The sequence below is a fragment of the Dasypus novemcinctus genome, chromosome 10 (assembly GCF_030445035.2).
Source record: "Dasypus novemcinctus isolate mDasNov1 chromosome 10, mDasNov1.1.hap2, whole genome shotgun sequence".
Classification (NCBI taxonomy): Eukaryota; Metazoa; Chordata; class Mammalia; order Cingulata; family Dasypodidae; genus Dasypus; species Dasypus novemcinctus.
The window spans coordinates 29,723,633-29,746,948 of NC_080682.1; the positions used below are offsets into that span (position 1 = coordinate 29,723,633).

At 34.1% G+C, this 23,316-nt stretch overlaps 1 protein-coding gene across 1 annotated transcript; it reads left to right on the plus strand.

The window, feature by feature from the left end:
* The first annotated feature begins 22,188 nt into the window (after window positions 1–22,188).
* LOC101437901 (olfactory receptor 8I2) lies at window positions 22,189–23,121 on the plus strand. Its single transcript, XM_004466630.2, has one exon. It carries the CDS (start codon window positions 22,189–22,191, stop codon window positions 23,119–23,121), a length of 933 nt encoding a protein of 310 aa, XP_004466687.2.
* Window positions 23,122–23,316: the final 195 nt, after the last annotated feature.

The window sequence follows — 23,316 nt, forward strand, 5'->3', positions numbered from 1 at the left end:
TTAAGAAAATCAATAAACTTGACAAACCTTTAGCAAGACTAACAAAGGAAAAAACAGAGAAGATGCAAATAAGTAAAATCAGAAATGAAAGGGGGAATTTATGACTGACCTAACAGAAATAAACAAGATCATAAATGGATATTATGAGAAACTGTATGCCAATAAACTAGACAATCTAGATGGAATGGGTGAACTCCTAGAAACTAACAATCTACATTGACTCTCCAAGTAGTACAGGAACTCAACAACCTAATTACAAGAAAAGAGACAGAATTAGTCATCAAAACTCTTCCAACAAAGAAAAGTCCAGGACTAGATGGCTTCACAGGTGAATTCTATCAAACTTCTCATGAAGAATTAACACTGATCCTATTTAAACTCTTCCAAAAAAAATTGAAAAGGAATGAAAATTACCTGACGTGTTTTATGAGGATAACACCACCTTAATACTAAAGCCAGGTAAAGATACTACAAGAAAATAATATTACAGACCAAACTGTCTAATGAACATAGATGTAAAAATTCTCAACAAAATACTTGCAAATCAAATCCAACAACATATTAAAATGCTTATACATCATGATCAAGTGGGTTTTATTCATGTTATGCAAGGGTGGTTCAACATTAAAATGCCAATTAACATAATAGAACAGATTATTGAATTGAAGAGGAAAAAAACCATAATCACCTAGATTGATTCAAAAGGCATTTGACAAAATCCAACATCTTTTCTTGTTAAAAGCACTGTGCAAGGTAAGAGAAGTAATATTCCTCAACATAATATAGAGCATATATGAAATTCTACAGCCAATATCATACTCAATGGGAATCAGGAACCAGATATGGATTCCCACTGTCACACTGTTTTTCAGCATTGTGCTTGAAGTCATAGCTAGAACAATTAAGCAAGAAAAATAAATAAAAGACATCCAAATTGGAAAAGAAGTAAAACTCTCACTATTCACAGACGACATGATCCTATATGTAGAAAATCCTGGAATATCAATTACAAAGCTATTAGAGATTATAAACGAGTTCAGCAAAGTGTCAGGATGCAAGATCAACATGCAGAAATCAATAGCATTTCAATGCATTTGAAATGAGAAATTAAAGGAGGAAATCAAGAAAATTTCCTATTTAAAAAAGCAACAAAAAGATTCAGATATCCAGGAATTAATTTATACAGGAGAGTATAGAATCTGTATTCAGAAAACTACAAAACATTGCTAAAAATGCAAAGAAGATCTAAATCAATGGAAGGACATTCTGTGTTCATGGATTGGAAGAGTAAATATCATGAAGATGTCAATTCTACTGAAATTGATTTATAGATTCTATGCAATACCAATCAAAATTACAACAGCCTACTTTACAAAAATAGAAAAGTCAATTACCAAATTTATTTGGAAGTGAAAGGGTTCAGAATAATCTAAATATTCTAAAAAAGAAGAATGAAGTTACAGGACTCACATTTCCTGATCTTGAAGTGTATTATAAAGCCACAGCATGATATTGGCACAAAGGCAGCCATAGTGATCAATGAAATTGAATTGAGAGTTCTGCAATAGACCCTCACATCTACGGTCAACTTATTTTGTAAAATTGTAATTCCTATCCTCCCCAGAGGGCTCCTACTTCTGTCTGCTTGTCTGCTCCTCTTCTTTAGGAGATACCAGGAACTGAATCTGGAACCTCCATTGTGGAGGCAAGTGTCCAACCACCTAAGCCACTTCTGCTTCATGATGGTTGCATCATCTACTGGTTGTGTTGTCTGCTCATTGCAATGTATGCTGCTTCTGGTATCTGTGTCATCTTCTGGTTGCTCTATCTGCTTATTGCAGCATCTGCTTTTTCTTGCATCTGCTGGTTGCTGCAGGTGCAGAATTGCTCATTATGGTGGTTGTGGTGTCTGCTCATTGTGGCAGATGTGGCATCTGCTCATTGCAGCATCTACTTATTGTGGCAGTTGTGGGGTCTGCTTGTTGCAGTATCTGTTCTTTGCAGCATCTGCTCATTGCAGCACCAGCTCATCTTCTTTAGGAGGGACTGGGAACTCCCATGTAGGAGGCAGGCAACCAATTGCTTGAACCACATCCATATCCCCAGATCACCTGATTTTCTTGTTCACTTTTCTGGACAGAACAGTCTCTTCAACAAATGATGCTGGGAGAACTGAATATCCATAACCAAAGTAATGAAAAATGACCCCTGTCTTATTCCCTATATAATAATCAACTCAAAATGGATTAAAGACCTAAACATAAAAGCCAGGAACATAAAATTCCTAGAAGAAAACATAAGGAAACACCTACAAGACATTGTAGTAGGTGGTTAGCTCTTAAACCTTACAGCCAAAGTGTGTGTAACAAAAGAAAAGATAGATAAATGGGACCTCCTCAAAATTAAACACTTCTGCACTTCAAAGGACTTTGTGAAGATGGTAAAAAGAGAGCCTACCCAGTGGGAGAAAATATGTGGAAAACACATCTGACAGGGGTCTAATCTAATATCCATGACATATAAATAGATCCTAAAACTCAACAATAAAAGGCAAATAACATGATGAAAAATGGGCAAATGTTTTAACTAGATATTTTTCTAAAGAAAAAATACAAATGGTGAAAAAACACATGAAAAAATGTTTAATGTAACTGGCTATTAGGTGAATGCAAATCAATCTTGAATGAGATATCATTTTAACCCCAGTAGAATTACCACTATTAACAAAACAGAAAAGTCTAGGTGTTTCGACAGTATTTGGAAAGATAAGAGTGCTTATTCACTGCTGGAATGTACAATGGTACAGTCAGTCACAATGGAAGTCTGGAGATTCCAAAAGAAGCTAGATATAGATCAACCAAGTTACTGGCAATACCTCTACTAGGCAAATACCCAGAAGAACTGAGAGCAGTGACTTGAACAGTCTTCTTCACAATGATGTTCATAGCCACATCATTCATAACTGCAAAAAGATGGAAACAACCTGGGTATCTATCAACTGATGAAAAGATTAAAAAAAGCTGTTGTATATGCACATGAAAGAATACTATTCAACTGTAAGAATAAAAGAAGTCATGAAGCATATGACAGCATGGATGAACCTAGAAGAAATTATGTTGAGTGAAGCAATCCAGGCATAAAGGGACAAATTTGTATGATTTTGAAATTATGAACTAAAGAGAATGAGCAAACTCATGGAATTAATAGCTAGAAAATAAGTCATCAGAGAATAGAATGGGCTAGAGAATAGAAAACTGAGGTTTAATCTGTGCAGAATTGGTAAAAAGTTGTAAATAAATAGAAAGTATGAAAGCACATCATTGGATTTGTAATTAATAGCACCTGTGTATGGGTATGATAGTGGGTTTTTTGGTTGTTGATTTATATTTTGAGTAATGAAAATGCTCTAATACAGATTGAAATAATGAATGTGCAACTCCATGATTATACCAAAAGCCATGGGTTATACACTTTAGATAATTACCTGGTTTATTATCCAAAAAAATATGTTTGGTTTGGAGAAAATACACAAAATGTGAGACACAGACTATAGTTAGCATTAACACTGTGTTTATGATTTTACATTATTTGTTAGAAATTATTCACAATAATGCAAAGTATTTGTTGTGCGGTGATTTATGAGATCCCTATATGATGTAGGTGACATTGATTTATGAGAAATACATGTAAATACATTTTGCTGTAAATTTTAATTTTCAGAATTAAATTATAAAATAATAATGATAATACATAATCTTAATTTTATGTAATCGTTCACAATTTCCTGGCCAATCAAATCCAACAACATATTAAAATAATTATACAGCACAATCAAGAGGGTTCTATTCCTGGTATGCAAGGGTGGTTCAGCACAACAAAATCAACCAACATAATATGCCACATAAAGAAATCAAAGGGGAAAAAAGGATCACCTCATTTGACAAAATCCAGCATCCTTTCTTGTTAAAAACAACGTGTAAGACAGGAATAGATGTAAAGTTCCTCAACAAGATCAAGGGAACATATGAAGAACCCACAGCCAACAACATACTCAATGGGAAAAGATAGAAAGCTTTCCCTCTAAGACCATGAATAAGAAAAAGATTCCTACTGTCACCACTGTTATTTGGCATTGTATTAGAATTTCTAGATAGGGCCATCAGCCAGACCAATAGCAAGCAATATCAATTCACAAAATCAAATCGTAAAGATAGTAGTGTTTCTGTACACTAGTAATGAACAATCTGAAGTGAAAATCAAGAAAAGAATTCCATTTACAATAGCAACAAAATGACTCAAATTTCTTTGTATTAATTTATGCAGGGAAACAAAGGACCTGTAATCAGAAAACCCTAAACACTACAAAAAGAAATCAAAGAAGACCTAAACAAATGAAAGGACAGTCCATGTTCACGGATTGGAAGACTAAATACCATTAAGATATCAATTCTACCTGAATTGATTTACAGATTCAGTGAATCCCAGACAAAATTCCAACAGCTTACTTTATAGAAATGGAAAAGTGAATTACCAAATTTATTCAGAAGGGAAAGACATCCTGAATTGCTCAAAACCTCCTAGAAAAGAAGTGTGAAGTTTCAGGATTCATGTTTCCTTAGCATCAAATGTATTACAAACTACAGTGGTCCAAAAAGCATGTTATTGGTATAACAATAGATACTTTGATAAATGTAATTGAATTGAAAGTTCAGAAATAGAACCTTCAATTCAATTCCATTCACCTCAACAATGAAATGATTTTTGATAAGCCTACTAAATCCACTTTACTGGGACAGAACAGTCTCTTTGTTCAAATGGTTTTGGGGGACCTGGATATCCATAACCAAAAGAATGAAAGAGGACCACTATCTCACATCTTATACAAGCATTAACACACAATGCATAAAAGACCAAGATATAAAAGTCAGGATCATAAAACTCCTAGAAGATAATGTAGAAAAATGCCTTCAAGTTCTTGTGGTAAATGGAAGTCCTTAAAACACACCCAAAGCACAAGCAATGAAAGAAAAATAAAACAGATATATGGGGCCTCCTCAAAATTAAACACCTTGGGACCTCAAAGGATTTTGTGAAAAAGAAAAAAAAAGGAGCGTACTCAATGGGAGAAAATATTTGGAAATCACACATCTGTCAAGATTTATGTATCTGTGATCTATAAGGAAATCCTACAACTTAACAATAAAAAGAAAAATGACCAGATTAAAAATTGGGCAAAAAACTTTAATAGACATTTGTCCAAAGATGAAATGTGAAATGTGAAATAAACACAGGAAAAACTGTTCAACATCACTGGATGTAAGGGAAATGCAAATCAAACTACAGTGAGATAACATTTCACACGTAGTAGAAAGGCCACTATTAAACAGAAAACTATGCACATAGGAGAAGATGTGGAGAGATAAGAACATTCATTTACTGTTGGTGGGAATATACAGCTGCTGTGGAAGTCTGTTAGGCAGTTCCTAAGGAAGTTAGATATAGATCTGCCATGTCATCTGCCAATACCACAACTAGGTATATACATGAAGAACTGAGAGAAGAAACACTAACAGGCTTTTACCCTGATGTTCATAGCAGTATTATTCACAATAGCCAAAAGATGGTAACAACCCAGTTGTCCATAAACTGATGAATGGATAAACAAAATGTGGTATATAGATACTATAGAATATTATTCAGATTTAAGAAGAAATGAAGTCATGAAGCATATGGCAAATTGGATGACTCTGGAGGACATTATGTTGAGTGAAGCAAACCAGACACGAAAGCATAACTATTGCATGATTTTGCTATTGTGAACTGAATAAAATGAGCAAACCCATGAAGTTAATAGCTACAGCATGTTACCAGAAGATAGAATGAGGTTACAGAATGGAAAGCTGAGGTTTAATCTGTAAAAAAAATAAAATAAAATAAAATAAAGTAAATGTTAGGTAAACTTATTTTTATATAATCCTTCATAATTTTTCAAGTACTTTTAATATCTTGCCTTTTAAACTCTAAAAGACAAGGATATTTTCTGGGCAAAATAGAGGTTCAGATATATATACATATATTGAAGATTTTAAAAATTCTGTTAAAATATGCACTATATGAAAGAAGAGGCTATACTCCCTGAAGGAGATAAAATAACGCTATTTGTGTGGGGAGGTACTTTTTGAAAAAATGACTTTTTTTGTCTAATACTAGTACCTTCTTTCAATTTACATTAACATATAGTTACAATATTATACTATAAATAGGAACTGAGTACATCAATGGGGAAAAATGATTCTCCCCTAGAATTCTGAAGCAAAAGGGAGGACAAATTTGTAGGATGGAATATTTGCAAGGTAATTATATATCCTAATTTGTTATAGATATATAAATGATATAGATATATTAAAAACCTTAATCTGAAAGTGAGTGAAACTGAGTTAAGCTGATTCCAAGGGTTCCTAAATGACATTTATCCTTAGGCAGTAGAAAAAAGTGAGGGCTTTGCCAATGAAATATCTCATGCTACTCCATTGATTACCATGGAAATACCAGGGAAAATAATCTGAGAATAGACAATTATAGTTCCAGTCCCCCACTCCATACATAAAATTGGTTATTATTCAACATTAATGCTTGGAGAAATCAAGATTTAGTAGATATTAATCTTCTTTAAATTGCATATATTTAAAATTTTCATTTGTGTAGTCTTGGGGTCTGTGAATTGGAAATTGTCCAATGGTCAGGAAAATGGTAAGGACTGACCATGACTACTTTTTCATTGTGATTATGTTTGTTACTTAAGACACCCAAAGACCAACACGATGAATTTATATTCTAATATTTCAAAGTTTGTTCTGTGAATAAGTATGTACTGATTACTTTGATCCCAGCTTTGAGGACACATTTCAGTTGTCCTTGGTCAAGCATGGCTTGTAGCCAAATTCTAAATCCCAGTATCATGGACATTTAAGGTTTATATAGCCATCCAACCAAACCCTAATATGATATAGAATGGATGCTAAAAATGCCCTTATGGTTGTCTACCTTCCCCTCCAAAATCAGTACTTTCTAGTTTTCATCAATTAAAAAATCACATTTTTTCCCTCAATCTAAGCAACAAATACCACTCTCCTTACAGCTCTTTTTTTCATTTAGTCTTAGATATGTCTTATGAAGTCTTAGAATTCATATTGTCTCACTATGCATTCTTACAGCACTTAAATATTCAGGTTTTTTTTTTCCTATAATACTCTACTGGATCCACTCTTTTCAGACTGGATACTTCTAGTCTTTTCAACTAAACTTCATGTATATTGTTGGAGATTTGGGCCCAAAGGGTATCAGGAACGAAAGAAAGAGAAAAAAGGAGAGTGAAAGAAAAAGAAAGGAAGAAAGAAAAGAAAGAAAGAAAGAAAGAAAGAAAGAAAGAAAGAAAGAAAGAAAGAAAGAAAGAAAGAAAGAAAGAAAGAAAGAAAGAAAGAAAGAAAGAAAGAAAGAAAGAGAGAGCTGGGATCAGGGGTCTGTGAGTAGAGACTCATCAGACAACTTTATTGTTCACAAAGGGTTCTATATATACCACAGTCCACATGAGAACAAGCAGCAACATGCAGTTAACCATCAGCATTACTCATAATGTAAGGACTTCAAAACATCTTATCTCAAGGTACAAAGTCTAAGTGTTCTATTTACTACAAAATGTTATTTGCTCATTTTTTCTTTCAGCTTTTAACAGCTTCATTTTGTTTGCTGGGAACTCTTAATTACCGCATTCCTTAGATTGCAAGCGTAGTCATGGAAATAGAATGTCTCTCCTTGTGAGACTACTGTGTCTCAATTTCCAACATTTCCCCCTTTTTGTTTTAGTCAAGGTGACTGTGCCTGTCTTAGGTTGCCCTCCTCTCAAGAGTCTCACCTGTCATTGACTACCAGCCAAGCTCTTCGACTTGGGGAAATTATTGAAGTGCTTTTGCTAGCACCAGATTATTTGCATGTCCCATGGCTGTTACGCTTTGCAATTTTCTTCAAAAGCACTGTCTGGCACAGGCAAGAATCATGAGCAAAAGAATAAATATGATTAACCCTATTACTAAAGCTGACAGGAAATGCTATGATTTCCACCAATTAACTGGGTTAAAATTTTAATATGTGAAATCATATCTGAGAAAATATCCTTATCATTTGCTACATGAATTTGATTATGAGACATCTCTAATATTTTCCTTTGTAATTCAATTATTTCCAGAGAGGTATTACTTTTATGGCCTAATAAATGATTCTTAATTTTTTCCATACTATATCTGATGAATTATATGCAAGTGGAATTATACAGAAATTACTTTCATTCCAATCACACTTCAACCCCCTTAACAAATTCAAATTATACAATTGATTTCCAATATATAACACAGCTGATTTCAAATCATTAACTTGATTATTTAACAGCCCATCTTCTATATGCTCTTGACTATGCCACAAATCACTAGTATTTTTTTGCCAATCATGTACATATTGTTGTGTTTGTACTTTCATGTAAAGTTACCACAGCAGTAGCAGCAGCTGTAATGATTCCAATTAGTCCCAAAATGCTTATAAGAAACAGAACATATGTCCAGGGTGCATGGTAATGTTTGGATATACTCATAGTGGCAACAATTAAAAACCACAGCAGGGGGGGTACTGGGTTCCTGGCCAGTGGTGCTCTGTCGTGGTCTCTAGGGGAGCAGCAACAGTCTCCCAGGTACAGTGGCGGGGACCGGGAGGGAGTGAGGGTTCAACAGTGAGCCCCTGATGCTAATGACTATGCTTGTGAGCTGATAAACCTAAAATAAGAACAAGGCCTAGAGCAACATTGTGCCTGGGAATTTCCTCCTGTCAGCCTTCATGTTACTCAAATGTGGCCAGTCTCGAAGCCAAACTCAGCATGTAAATGCAATGCATTCCCCCCAGCGTGGGACATGACACCCGGGGATGAGCCTCCCTGGCAACGAGGGACCACTATCAACTACCAACTGATGATGCAACTGGAAAATGACCTTATACGCAAGGTTCAATGCGGATCAGCAGAATATCCACGTCTACATAAAATACCATGACTTTAAAATGCTGTTTGACCTAAAGTAAGGGGGAAATGAAAAGGAGAAATGAGTTTATATGGCTACGAGTTTCTAAAAAAGAGTCTGGAGGCTGGCAGAAGGATTGCCCTCATGCACAACTGAGCAGAGTCAGAGAGACAGATAAAGCAGATACAACCCCCAGATATTGGTTCCTTTGAGGGCTAAAGAGACCCATGGGAGTTATGGTCATGGCCGATGGGGTTAACTACCAGGGCAGATGGCCCCTCTTTGGAAATGGTGTTTATGTGTGATGAATCTGGACTCAGATGGGATCTCCCTTCATAAGACTTTCATGCTAATGTGCTGGAGGTGCAGTTAATGTTGGGGTTTAAGATATATTTAGGGGATTTGAATCTCTGGACTGACAATGTGATAGCCAGGTCCTGAGCCTCAACAGACTCCAGCACCTACAATCTGATCTATTGGACTTACCACACTCAGCTAAGATGGAGTTGAAGAAGGACAACCACCACCATGGAGCCTAGAGTGATTACAACTGAAAATGGGAGGATTGCATCCAGCATCCATGTGGAATCTGAGCCTCCTCTTGACATAGAGGTGCAATGGACACAACCAATCCAATGTCCACATAGAAGAGGTGGCATTGGATTGGGAAAAGTGGACATGGTGGACGATGGGTATGGGGAAAGGCAGGAAGAGATGAGAGGTGGAGGCGTCTTTGGGACATGGAGCTGCCCTGGATGGTGCTTCAGAGGTAATCACTGGACATTGTAAATCCTCACAGGGCCCACTGGATGGAATGGAGGAGAGTATGGGCCATGATGTGAACCATTGTCTATGAGGTGCAGAGGTGCCCAAAGATGTACTTACCAAATCCAATGGATGTGTCATGATGATGGGAACGAGTGTTGTTGGGGGGGGGAGAGGTGGGGTGGGGGGGTGGGGTTGAATGGGACCTCACATATATATTTTTAATGTAATATTATTACAAAGTCAATAAAAAAAAAAAAAAAGAAGCAGTCCATGAAAGCATTTAGTCCATTTCAAGAATTCTTATGTAGCAATAGTTGACTTTCAGGAGATGACTGCCAAATCTGCATCATTCTCACAGGTATCTAGATGCCTTTTCTGGCCATTGCTATTGTTTCTCCATCCTGCAACACACTTTCTGATAGACATATATACAATGCACAATTTTCATAAAACAATGAGTCATTCTTAATAGTTATCTTACCAGTTATGAAAACAAATGGATCTCTAACACAGGCTTTAAAATGATATGTTTGATTAAGGGTCAAATACTGTCCTATCATATTTATATTTCCCAACCATTTATAAGTAGGGGCAATTCCAAGAAATAATTTCCACAAATTCTTTTGTACGTTATGACTATGATGTTACTAGTCCAAGGAGCCAGTATCCATTTTCCTTTGTAATGTTAACAGTTCCTGCCACAATAGAATAAGGAGAGAGCACACAGGCCCAAAGTCCATAGGCAGACACAAGCTGCAAGTTCACAGTTCCAGGATTTGTAAAGTTAATATGATGCAATATGATGCATGGCAGCAATTGCCACAGGTCTCAATGAAGTATTTTAGCCTCTGGCCATATTTCCACCTTCCCCCCTTTTTGTTTTTGTAAAGTAATGAATACAACTTGGTTGTTTTTTTGTTGTATTACTCCCCGGAGGGTTTGTATCATGCATTTGAGGGCTCATTCTTCTCAAGAGCAGGAGGGATCTGATGTCACAGTCATTGGGGTAAGCATGAAGGAGGTTGGTGAGTAACAGGCAGCCAGAACTGCTGCACTAGGCACCACAAGGTTTGGTACTCACAATGTTCACCTTTTTAGTGGAGGCACTTTTGCCTTTTCTCAGGTTTCAGTGGTCGCGTTCTGGATCTTTCCAAAAGCATCTGCATCAACAGTCCTAAAAGGGATGTTAGTGGAGCCGGCAGGGACATGACAAATAGTCACCTGTTACAACTAGCAGGTATCTCAGATGTTTTTTCATAATCCAAAGGTGATTTACAACAGGTCCATCATTTTTGTCTTCCTTTTAGTATTTGCAATCCACCCCTGCATAGGGGTGGCAGTCTTTAGAGTGATCAGACAATATTGGGTTAAATATTTCACTTTTAGCAGGGCCTCCCATGCTGCACACAATTGCTTTTTTATATTGTACTTTTGGCCTCTTTTCAGAATTGTGATTAAAACCCAAGGGGTACTTGTTTAGAATTTTGCTTTTGCCACAAATTCTACCCAAAGCCAATATTGGTTCTTGCTACATCCAATTCATAGGCTAAGTTAATGTCCACAATTTACCTTCCTTTTATGATTATTTAAAGCAGCTTGCTAGAGGTTTTCCTACTTCCATGAAGGACTTTTCCAAATTAATGCATACAATGGTTTTAATATTTGAGCTAAATGAGGGATGAAATATTTTTAGCACTTCAACAATGTTACAAACTCTATTAACATGAGAAGGCATCGCACTCCATCAACTACAACAGAGGGCATAGTTTTATCCCACCCAACCAAACAACATTTAGGAATTTGATAAGGCAGCAGGGACTTTGCAGCCTGTCTCAATTGTTTGCCTAGTTCAGGCTCTTAAGATAAGATACTATTGTCTCTGATGTTTTTTTTTTTTTTTTATTCTGAAAAAATGATTACTGGTTAACATAATGTCATCAGTAGAGTTTCAGCCACTGAGTTTTTCAAAGCTAGATTATGATCACCATGCCAGGACAGATGGTTGGGCTATGCACACAGTCTTGGGGAAGCACTGCAAAAGTCCATTGTTGGGTTTTCCATAGATAGGAGAATGCAGGCTGGCTTGACCTGTCTAAGAAGACACTAAAGAAAATCTAAGCAAGTTTTAAAACAAAGTGATAGTGACACAGCTGGACATTAACTTCTTGCAACAAACTAGCGATATCTCAGGCTGCTGCATACTACAGTGTTGTTATTTTAATTTATGATAAGAGGTTGTTTCTGTGACACCTTTTTATAATAATTAAAACCATAATTAACCACATTGTACTTCTGTTTAATATTATGCTGAAATATTGATACATTTATACACTCTTAAGTATTCATTTGAAACTTTTACTCATACAACTTTAATTAGCAGAGGATTAAAAAAACTGTTAATTTTACAACACTTTTAAACACCTTCCATTCAACTTATAGCATATTAAATGAACTCAACTGTTACTTTAATTTTTCTTTCAAGGTAAAAGAACAAATCTCTTATAATTAGTTTGGAATAAAAGGTTACTTTTCAGGATATTATTTTGAGAAAGCAGGTTTGAACATTATGTTGCTTTAAAAGAGATGAGACCTTTTCTTCTTGGAACACTGAGGAAATGATGAGGTTAAAGCACAAGAAGCTATTTTGATAAAACAGACCTTTTTCATATACTGATTATTCAGGATAAAAACTTTTCATAAATTTTTACTAAAACAGACTAATGACTTGAGTGACTTTAAGAAAGAACAAAATTTTAACTTTGCATCAGTATACTACTTGATACTAAACCTTTTTAAGATTTTATAGAGAGACCCATCAAATCTTATTTAACTTTAATCAAAAAATTCTATTTTCATGACCCTTTTGCACTTTCAGTATTCATTCAGGTTTTATCTCACATTTCACTCCTTCCCAAAAATCAATCATTTTATCTTAGGACAAAATCCTCTTCTGTTTACTTAATAATAAAAACACATTCCATACATCTCACATACATAAGTTACTAAAACAATTTTGGAAACTGTCTTCAGGTAAACTTCTTCCAACCTATAATTATCATTAACACTAAAACTTCCTAAAATAATGACCTTTTCTTCACTTTAAAAACTTAGTAGAATCCAATACCAGAAACAGTCTTTTAGAAGCAAGTTGGCAGGGAAGGCTGGCTGCCAACAAGTTTTCCTGTTATAAAATTACCTTTTATTATTAGTATTATCAATTCAGGTTTTGTTTAATAATGACTTTTAGGAATTAGCCATTTAAATACCTTAACTTAAACAATGCTTTGTTAAACTTCTCATAGTTATTTATAACCATATAGACTTTAATTATATTATTTTAAGACAAATATTACCTTTACAGAACACATTCTCTTACCTAAATTTACTACAATACACTTTATAACTTACAACATGCATTCAAGTTCCATTCTGCACATGTTCTTTCTGATTTTATGAAGCCCAGCTGTCTTATTTTAGGACAAAATACACTTTTTTAAACAAATATTAACTTTGTTTAAAAAAAAAACTTTTACTTAGCACTTCTACAATTTTACCTTTCAAAATATTTATTCAAGTTTTACATCCTTTATTTTGTGAAGAAAAATAAACTATTTATTTCAATTTAGGCAAGACCATTTTTAATGAAGAGACTGTAATTTCATTAAGACAAATTTTATCATTGTAGAGATCCCATTAACATTTAAACTTAAATATTAATATAAGCATTTATTTATTTTTTGGCCATTTGAATAGAGCTCTTTTAGAAATTTTTATTTGTTAATTTATATTACCATCCAGAGGTATCAAAATATACACTGACATTGAACAAACGGACAAACACAAAACAATTACAACACACCAATAGAAACATACAGTTTACAATTGACTCATAATTCTTACTTTTTTGGTATAGCTGTTTTTAAGTTCTCCATCATATCACATCTTAGATTTTACTTTTAAGATTTCTTCTAGAATTCATGTTGCCTATAACATGCAAGCTTGTGCTTGGAAACATTTTTATTAGCAAGACTAATCAAAGCAAGGCAAACTACACAAAACTAAACCGAAGAAGACAAAGCACACACAAAACACACACAGACACACAGTTTAGTTAAAAATAACATTTGCTGGATACATGAAAAGATGGTCCATTCTCCACTTTCTTTATTTCTTTTATTTAAAATAGACAATTAACATTTAGAGGGTACCTGAGATGGGCCACACAGTTTTCATGTATTTTCTTATTTTATTCTTAACATTAACCATTGAGGAATAATAACAAATCAATTCTTAGAATTAACCATTGAGGAATAATAAGAAATCACAGCTCAATAGAGTTGCAAGTGAATTGCCATTCTTTTTAACTTCTTACTCTTTTAGTAAAAGGAACAAAATTAAAGTTATCTTGTAGCTTTGTTTACAGAATTTTAATTGTAATAGCTAGCTTACCTTACATTGTAATCAGAGTAGGAAACCTAGCTCATATTTTTCTGACTATTTATTCAATACCAGGGAAATATTATTTCTAAATTATGAGTTATGGAACATTATTTTCATAAATATTCAGTGAAAAGAGATTCAGTTGTTTAATTTGTAAAATGATGTTTATTACTTACTATTTTATGAAACTCAGAAAGGTGAGTAGTTTATTTTGTGATGTGAAAATTCCTGCCGTGAAAAAAATCTGTCTTAAACACTACTTAACCAAAGAGTTTCCTAAACATATACATGTGAATCTTATCTTTTTAGTATTTGGTGTTACGTGATAAAGCTCCACATAAAATCAATTGAATGATTTAACATCTACCTGATGAAATGCCAAAAGGACAATTCAAACATGATTGACTATTCAGGAAGCTAAGCTTTGTCCCTGATATCAGATTTGAAGCTTTTGACCACAGGTAATTAAAATATATTGAGAAAGTTCTGTGATTTGTTATTAAAGAAATCACAACACTATGAAAAAATCTGATTTGAACAAATCCAAGCTATTGAGTAAGAAATGCTGTTGAATGGCATTGGATGAAATGGCCATATCAGCTGTAATTGCAAAGAGTTACATCCTAGAATAAGTGAGTTTTGACAAATTAGTAACTTTGTTATGATTGAAATCTTTGCTTATTTTTCTTTTCTCTTTCCCAGACTCCATTGATTCTCATTTCCTTTGTTAATGAATAGCCTGTTTTATTGAGTGAAACCATATACAAATACACAGTTTCTCTTTTATATTATTGCTTAATATATGTGTAATGCTTGCTAGTTATCTAAACTAAAATCCTATTATACAGAATAATTTTTTCAGAGATATCAAAAAATGTACCTGTTAAATATTAAGTTCTCTGACAAGGTCTGCTCTTCCCTAAATTATGAGGTCTCTTGATTTTTTCTTTCTGGAATCTGGAATATACTCTTATCTAGAATCTGTCCCCTGAACTTGCTCTACCTAACCTACATTCCCATTAGGAGAATCCAAGGGATTCATGATTGTGTGAATTTAGTTTACTGTGGATTGTTACTTAAAGCAATTAAACCACGTAGTTCTGTAAAGATGCTGGTAGATTGAATTCATACATACAAAGTGTAATTTTAGGTCATTTTCTTTTACCTGCATTTCTCTGTGTATTTGTTTTAAGGGAGGCACATATGGCTGACAGAAATGTCACTGTGATAACAGAGTTCATCTTCCTGGGACTGACTGAAAACCCTGCACTGAACACTGTCCTCTTTGTGCTGTTTCTCCTGCTCTATCTCATCAATGTGGTGGGCAACGTTTGCATTATCATGATAATTCTGGCTAGTTTCCAGCTCCATTCCCTCCAAGTACATTTTCCTTAGTTGGCTTTCTTGGATTTCTGCTCTTCTTCAGTCTTTATTTCAAAAATGCTGGTGAACTTCTCAGCAAGACAGAAAGCCAGTGCCTCTTTCCGTATATCTTTGCTAACATGTTCCTGACAAGTGAATGCTTTCTCCTGGCTGCCATGGCATATGATCCATACGTTGCAGTTTGCTGCCCAATGCACTATACAGGTCTCATGACTCTTACATTCTGTATCCACCTTGCAACTGCTTTCTACCTAATAGGTTGTGCCAACTCTCTTACCCACCTGAGTGACTTGCTCAGTCTGTCCTTCTGTGGGCCCAATATCATTAACCATTATTTCTGTGATATCCCTTTGCTCTTTCAACTCTCTTGTTCTGATGCCCAACACAGTGAGGTTTTATTTATTGTCCTCTCTGGAGTGACAGCCTTGACCACCTTTCTGATAGTTTAGCTCCTACGTTGGCATCCTTCTCACTTGTCCTGAAGTTATGCTCTGCAAGGGACAGATATAAAGCCTTCTCCACATGTGCCTCCGGACAGTGTTAACTCTCTTCTATGGAACCATAATATTTACTTAAATCGGAACCAGTTTTAGCTACCTACAGGATAAAGCCAAAATCTTATCCGTGTTTTAAACTCTGTTACTGCCAATACTAAATTTTCTGATATATAGTATGAAAAACTATTGCTATTGTTAATCTTAATCATATATAAACACATTATTTGGGAGTTTATCAAATTATTTTTCAAAAGATTTGTATAGAACCCAAGTCCTTTAGTAATACAACATTGTGTTTACTGAAGAGTTTCATTATTATATCCTAACCGACTTAAAAATGAATGTATGTATATAAATTTCAAGGAGGAAGAAAAAAAATCAAAACCAACAAAGAGAAAATTAATGAAGATACAATGAGTGATCTTATTTTTCTTTCCCTAAATTATCAATTAATTACATCAGAAACAATTTCAGGACATAGGTTTCCTCCACTATTTTTCAAAAAAAAAAAATGGATTTGGGAAAATGGTCACTGGACCAAAGTCAGTGTAGAATGACACAAATGGAAGCATGTTAAATAAAAGTTAGGGGATGAAGGAAGAGAATGTGGCTCAACTGATTGGGCTTCCATCTACCATATGGGAGGCCCTGGGTTTGCTCCTGGGGCCTCCTTGTGAAGGTAAGCTGGCCCACACCTGCAGAGAGCTGGTGGCTTGTGCCCATGGAGAGCTACTGCAGCAAGATGATGCAACAAAGGGAAACAGACAGACACAGAAGAGTACACAGTGAGTGAACACAGAGAGAAGACAGCAAGCAAGCAGCAAGGGAGGGGGGATAAATTAAACAAATCTTTTTTTAAAAATTAGGGGATGAAATCCAAGGTAATAGGCTTTTTGAAAGAACATAACATAAAAATACAGATAAAGCAATTGTCTAGTAACACTGTTAGAAAATACAAGGGACCCAAATATCAGTAAATATTTCTTACTTGGGCTATAAATTACCGGTAGGAATTTGTCCAATGGTTTTAGCCTCTAAAATGGCCCCAAGTCAACTTCTCAAACCTAGCAAGATCATTACAAAGACAATGCCTTCAGCAATTATATAACTTTATTTGGAGACCTGACCAAAGATTTTCCTAAAATGTGTTTCATCTGTTCCTGTACTGTCTGACCATATGTTTCTGACAAGATTTTTATGATTTTTAACAATTAAACCAATAATTTAATCTAACTTTATAGGATATGAATGAAATGTGTTCTCTTTCTTTAGTTCTATAGCTAAACTTATAAGAGATGTGCTTGATTTTATTAGTAATAAAAGACTTTGGTAATAATGCTATGTGATAAAAAAACATAATAGAAATACAATTTGTGTGATAAGGTGCTGGTGTTCTATTTAATTCAACTGTAGCTAGAAAATCTGAAATTAATAGGTGCAGTTATGTATATTACATTTTTAACATGTTCCAATTTGTTTAAGCTCTTTGCAGGGGAAATTAACAAAAATAATGAAAACACCGTTGGGAGAACCACTGAATTAAAGGCTTAGGGAAAAAATAAAACTTGTGTCTTACTATTGGAGGAATGTCTTGGAGAAAAGAATTAGATTTCTTTTAAATGGTTTCAAGAGATAAAATTGTATGACTTTAAACATTTTTGAATCAAAGCACTTATGAAAGGTAAAAAAATATAACAGTAATATCTTCACTGCTTAGAGGCTACGTGGAAACAAATTTTGACTCTATAATAAGCTTTACAATATAATATCCCAAGGTCAGGTGGGATTATGCTGAAGATGAAGACCCCCATAACTGGAAGCTTCAAGCAAAATATGGACAATTTAATAAGATTTTGTAGTGAGGAGTATGAACATCAGACAGACAGTTATGTTTCTGGCTTCGTGGTGTCATTTCAACAATGAGGTACCTATTCTACTGGTAGTTATTAAATATACCATAAATTATGAATTTGGTAAAAAAGGTGTAATAGGACCTCTTTTTTTCTACCATGTTCTTCCAGAATCAAAGAAATTTAGATTTGAATGGGACTTATAATCTATTCTGTTCCTAATGAGAAAACCAGTCTTGAAGAAAAAAGTTGTTTACATTAGACCTTATTACTCATTAGGAAAGTAGTGTCATCCTGAGTTTCAGGGCAGTACTCTCTTTTAATTGCACATACAGTTAGACAGTGATTTGTTCCTCAAGAAAACTGCAGAATGTCTGAGTAGAGATACATTCACATTTTGTTGGACATTTGAGCATTTTATATCCCAAAGTGAGTAAAATGCAAATATCTAACCAAGAAACATATTTCTTTACTAAAGCTCAACATTCTAAAACTAGTGTTCCCATTGCTCCTGCTCCTAATTTCTATTATTTTGCCTGGAATAACAGTGTTTCTATTCACTCAGTCACATAAACCAGAATCCTAACAAGTCACCTTAAATTGATACCTTTCATTTTCTCTAAATGTTTATTGGATTAGCTCTTGTTGCTTTTGTCTCCCAAATATTCTTCAAATAAATGTCTTCTTCATTATTAATCATCATTTATGCTGCTTTGCTCCAGGCGGCTCATGTTCTCTAATTCTAAATACTGAAATAGCCTCCTATTTTGTTTTTCGTTATGTAGCCTAACTAATTACTCTTTAATGTATCCCCAATTTCATCTCAGTAGAAAGTTTATAATCATACTACTTTCCTTAATGCCCCAATTTGTTTACATTTTTTCCCTAGAATATTATCATTCTCAAAGACCTAGATCAAGAATCCCTACCTCTCTCAAGATTTTCTTTATAATTTCCCTAAGGAAATTGGATGACTTCCTCTGTTGTTCTACCACTGCACATTGTCATTTACAAATGAATTGCAAATTTTGGTTTTCACACCTAACTCCTCTTCTAGAACTGTTACTCCTGTATGGGAAAATTAGTATCTTATTCAACTTCTTAGCCCCAGGATTATTGAGACTGTGACTGTCATTTAGTAGAATATAATAGATATTCAAACTTGTTTGTTGAATGAATAAGTGAGTTAATTATTTAACAAGATTGTTTTCTCACCTATTATAATTTAGTATATTTCCTGTTGAAATATTTAAATAGGTAAAAATAATCAGCTATTATTTAGAAATTTTACCATTTATCACAGTAAAAAAAATCAGCGAATTATTGGAAGAAGTTTTTTACTAGCCAGTTAAAATCATGAATATATAAATATTAAACTAATATATGAGAACTATTCTTCATTCATATTTGACATGGATGATAATATAATTTCAACCTGTATTAACACCATGAAATCAGTAAGGACAAAAGTTCACTTCTTGCTGAAAGGGATAAATGGCAAGCACAATTGGAGGCAGTAGTTATCTGAGATTCTCTAACATTATTTATCTCACATACTTTCACCGCATTTAAGGGTTTTTTAAAAGAGTTTGTGTACATATCTACTAATAATATAATTCCCTTTGTCTGTGATCAATATCCCAGGATCCAATACCACACACATATTTATAATGAAATAAGAGTAGTAATGATAGTGATGATAATAATCAAAACATGAAGATTGCAATAAATACTCAAGAATAGTACAAAAGGACAGTAAAAAGATCAGCAGTTAAAATAAGAAGCCTAGATTTAAATCCAAATTTAACAATTAATTGATGCTTAATAAGGCTTGACTAGTTTCTTCATCAATAAAATGGTAGAATAATAGTGCCTTCTTCATGGATTGCAATAGGATTAAATTTACAGTTATGAGAATCATGCTTGGCATATAATAAAATCTCCAAAGGTTTACAGATGATGTTGACAATGATGTTGGTGGTGGTGGTAGTGGCGGTATATATTTGTGGGTGCTTGGAGGAACATATACAAAAAAATCCGATGAGCCCCATATCCTTTTTTTTTCTTCTATTCTTTCTGCTGTATTTATTTATTTTTTATTTTACTGAAGAATGTCATTCATACAGGAGAAAACATAAAAAATAAGTATAGTAAAATTATTTAAATACAAAATATCATTTTAATATATTCTGTTATACTAATATTTACACATCCTATTTTGGTGTGTATATGGTTTTGAAGTTATATCATTTAATTTTCTCAATTTTGTACAGTCATGTACACTGAAACACACAAAAGTGAGAAATATGCACATCTTAGTATTTTCATTGGGGATGTATTCCAGGAACATTAAGTAAATTCCTTGGGGTTACAATTAAAATATAAATCTCAAGAGATGAAAGATGTTAATTGACCAATTCCTTTATGAGAAGAGTTTGGCAATTTGATGATGTATGCTAGTATAAGACTGTTTAACAAACTAAATTTCAAAAGAATTCTTTTTTATGGGCCTGCTTTAGAAATACAATAAGAAGAGAATTAAAGCTGAATACAAATCTAGATTTGAGTTGAAAATTAAATACTTTAATTTTCCAGAAGTCATATAAAGATAAAAAATTGTCACAGTGAAATTTGTCTTTAAGTTTCTACCCCAAATGAATGGGAATATACATAATCCCCAGTACTGTCATCAAAAAACTGAATTTTCATCAACAGCATCATATTGATGTTGGTCCAGTGTATAAGAAATAAGAAATAGCTAAACATCAACAACAGCAGCAGCATCTCTAGCCACAAGTATAGCAGATCCAGGTCATTATATTGACAATTAACAAGATTTGCAGATGAGGCAAATATAATTAAATGCAAAAAGTTAATGGTGAATTTGGTAGAGTTGCAAATTTTCTTTTCTCACTGTTTGATCCTGAGCATGAAAATAATAAGAAGACATCTAGAAAAGAAAGAGATTTTCTTTGGACAAGTGCATATCAGGTAAAACTAATTTCATCATCCTATTCTTTCCAAAACTGCGTGTTTGTGTTTGTGTATGCTTTTCCTACATTGAGAAACTTATTTCTTTTAACTTGTCTGCATCTTCCAGTAAGTGTTAAGAAAAGTGCCTTTTATGACAGGCAAAACAAAATGCCTTCATTTGATAAATGCTTGCTAAATAAGGATAAATAACACTGCTTGTGAACATGGGGAAACTAAATGTATAAATATAACATCAAGTCCCTTTGGATTACTCGAGCAGAGTGTTTCAGGTCTAAAACAAACTTTACTTAAGTGCACATACTGGTTTCAATTGTATTTATTTATCAAATGTTTATGTCAATCTTACTAGGAAATAAGTTCTCTATAATGAGAGATAATGTTATATTGCAATTCAATCATTTCATATTCGAACATAACATGTAATATTTATCTTATTGTTTTTAAGCTTTTAATCTTAGTCTTGAAAATCACTATTTGGAAGGGAACTGGTTGTTATCTGATATCCTAGGTAAATATGTGTCTTTACTATTTTAATCACACAAACACAAAGAGTTTGAAATAATCATGGATTGTTTCTTATTTGGTTATAGCTTACTAAGAGAGAGAAAAGGCATATAGAAAAACTTGTCAAACAAGCAGGCTATTTCTACTTTTATTATTTTTTTAAAAATCTAATAAGGTTTATTGAGTCTTAGGAACTTTTAGCTGTGTTAATTTAAATATTGTTCTGGTTCTAAAATATCACTGAAAGTAGCAATTAGGTGTTCAGAAAATAATATTCCCACACAAGGCATCATTAAATTCACAGATTATGGAGCTTCCTTTCCCAAAAGAGCTTTATATTTTCTAAGAGGCTAGATGGGTATTATTTTAGGCCCAATAAAAGTTATGGGAAATGTATAATATGTCTCAGTAGAAATCTCTTTAAATAATTTCAGATAAATAATTATTTAAAAGTACAACAAATTTCCTACAAATGTGAACTCCAAAATTTTTATTAGTGCCTGACAATCTGTTCAAAAAGTGAAAATCATGTATAACTTATCAACTAACTTTAAACTATTAAATAATTATGCTCGGTTACTCTCATTATTCGAGTTTACATGAATTCTGATTGCTAGGCCTTTAGACTTGAATTCTTCTCTGATTTGTGTTTTTGCTATTCAACAGGTAAATTAAAGGGCTGAATTGAAATAAATGGCTAGATCCAATTTCACTGAGGTGACATTCTTCATCCTCTCTGGATTTGAAGATTACCCTAATCTACAAGTTAGCCTTTTCTTACTGTTCCTCTTCATTTACCTATTCACTGTTCTGGGCAACCTCGGATTAATAACGTTAATTAGAATCGACTCTCAGCTTCATACACCTATGTACTTTTTCCTTAGCAATTTAGCATTCATTGATATATTTTATTCCTCTACTGTGACACCCAACACACTGGTCAATTTCCAGTCCAACCAGAAAACCATCTCTTTTGTTGGCTGCTTTGTCCAAATGTACTTTTTTGTTGGTTTGTTGTGCAGTGAATGTTTTCTTCTGGGTTCAATGGCCTATGACCGCTATGTAGCAATCTGCAATCCCTTACTCTATTCAGTAGTCATGTCCCAGAAAGTTTGCAACTGGCTGGGAGTAATGCCATACGTGATAGGCTTCACAAATTCTCTAACATCCATCTGCGTGATAAGCAGTTTGGTGTTCTGTGATTCCAGTATCAATCATTTTTTCTGTGACACCACAGCTCTCTTAGCCCTGTCCTGTATAGATGCATTCAGCACCGAGATGGTGATCTTTGTCTTAGCTGGTTTCACATTGCTTAGTTCTCTTCTTATCATCACAGTCACTTATTTTGCCATCATCTCAGCCATCCTAAGGATCCAGTCTGCAGTGGGCAGGCAGAAAGCCTTCTCCACCTGTGCGTCCCACCTCCTGGGTGTAACAGTCTTCTATGGGTCCCTGATTTTCACATATTTACAGCCTGACAACACATCCTCCCTGACCCAGGCACAGGTGGCATCTGTGTTCTATACAATTGTCATTCCAATGCTGAATCCACTCATCTATAGTCTGAGGAACAAAGACGTGAAAAATGCTCTCTTGAGGGTCGCACAGAGAAAGCTATTTCCATGACAAATATTCTCATGCATTCAATGAGTGAAATGATTGGGAATATATCAGAGTACCATCAAATGGCAGAAACTAAATGATGACTAGGAACATTGAAATTTGGGACATGAATTATAATCTTATTTGTTTGTATTGAATACAGAATCACTTTATTAGAAAGTCATTTAGGCACATCAGTTATTCAGAGTATGGCCACAT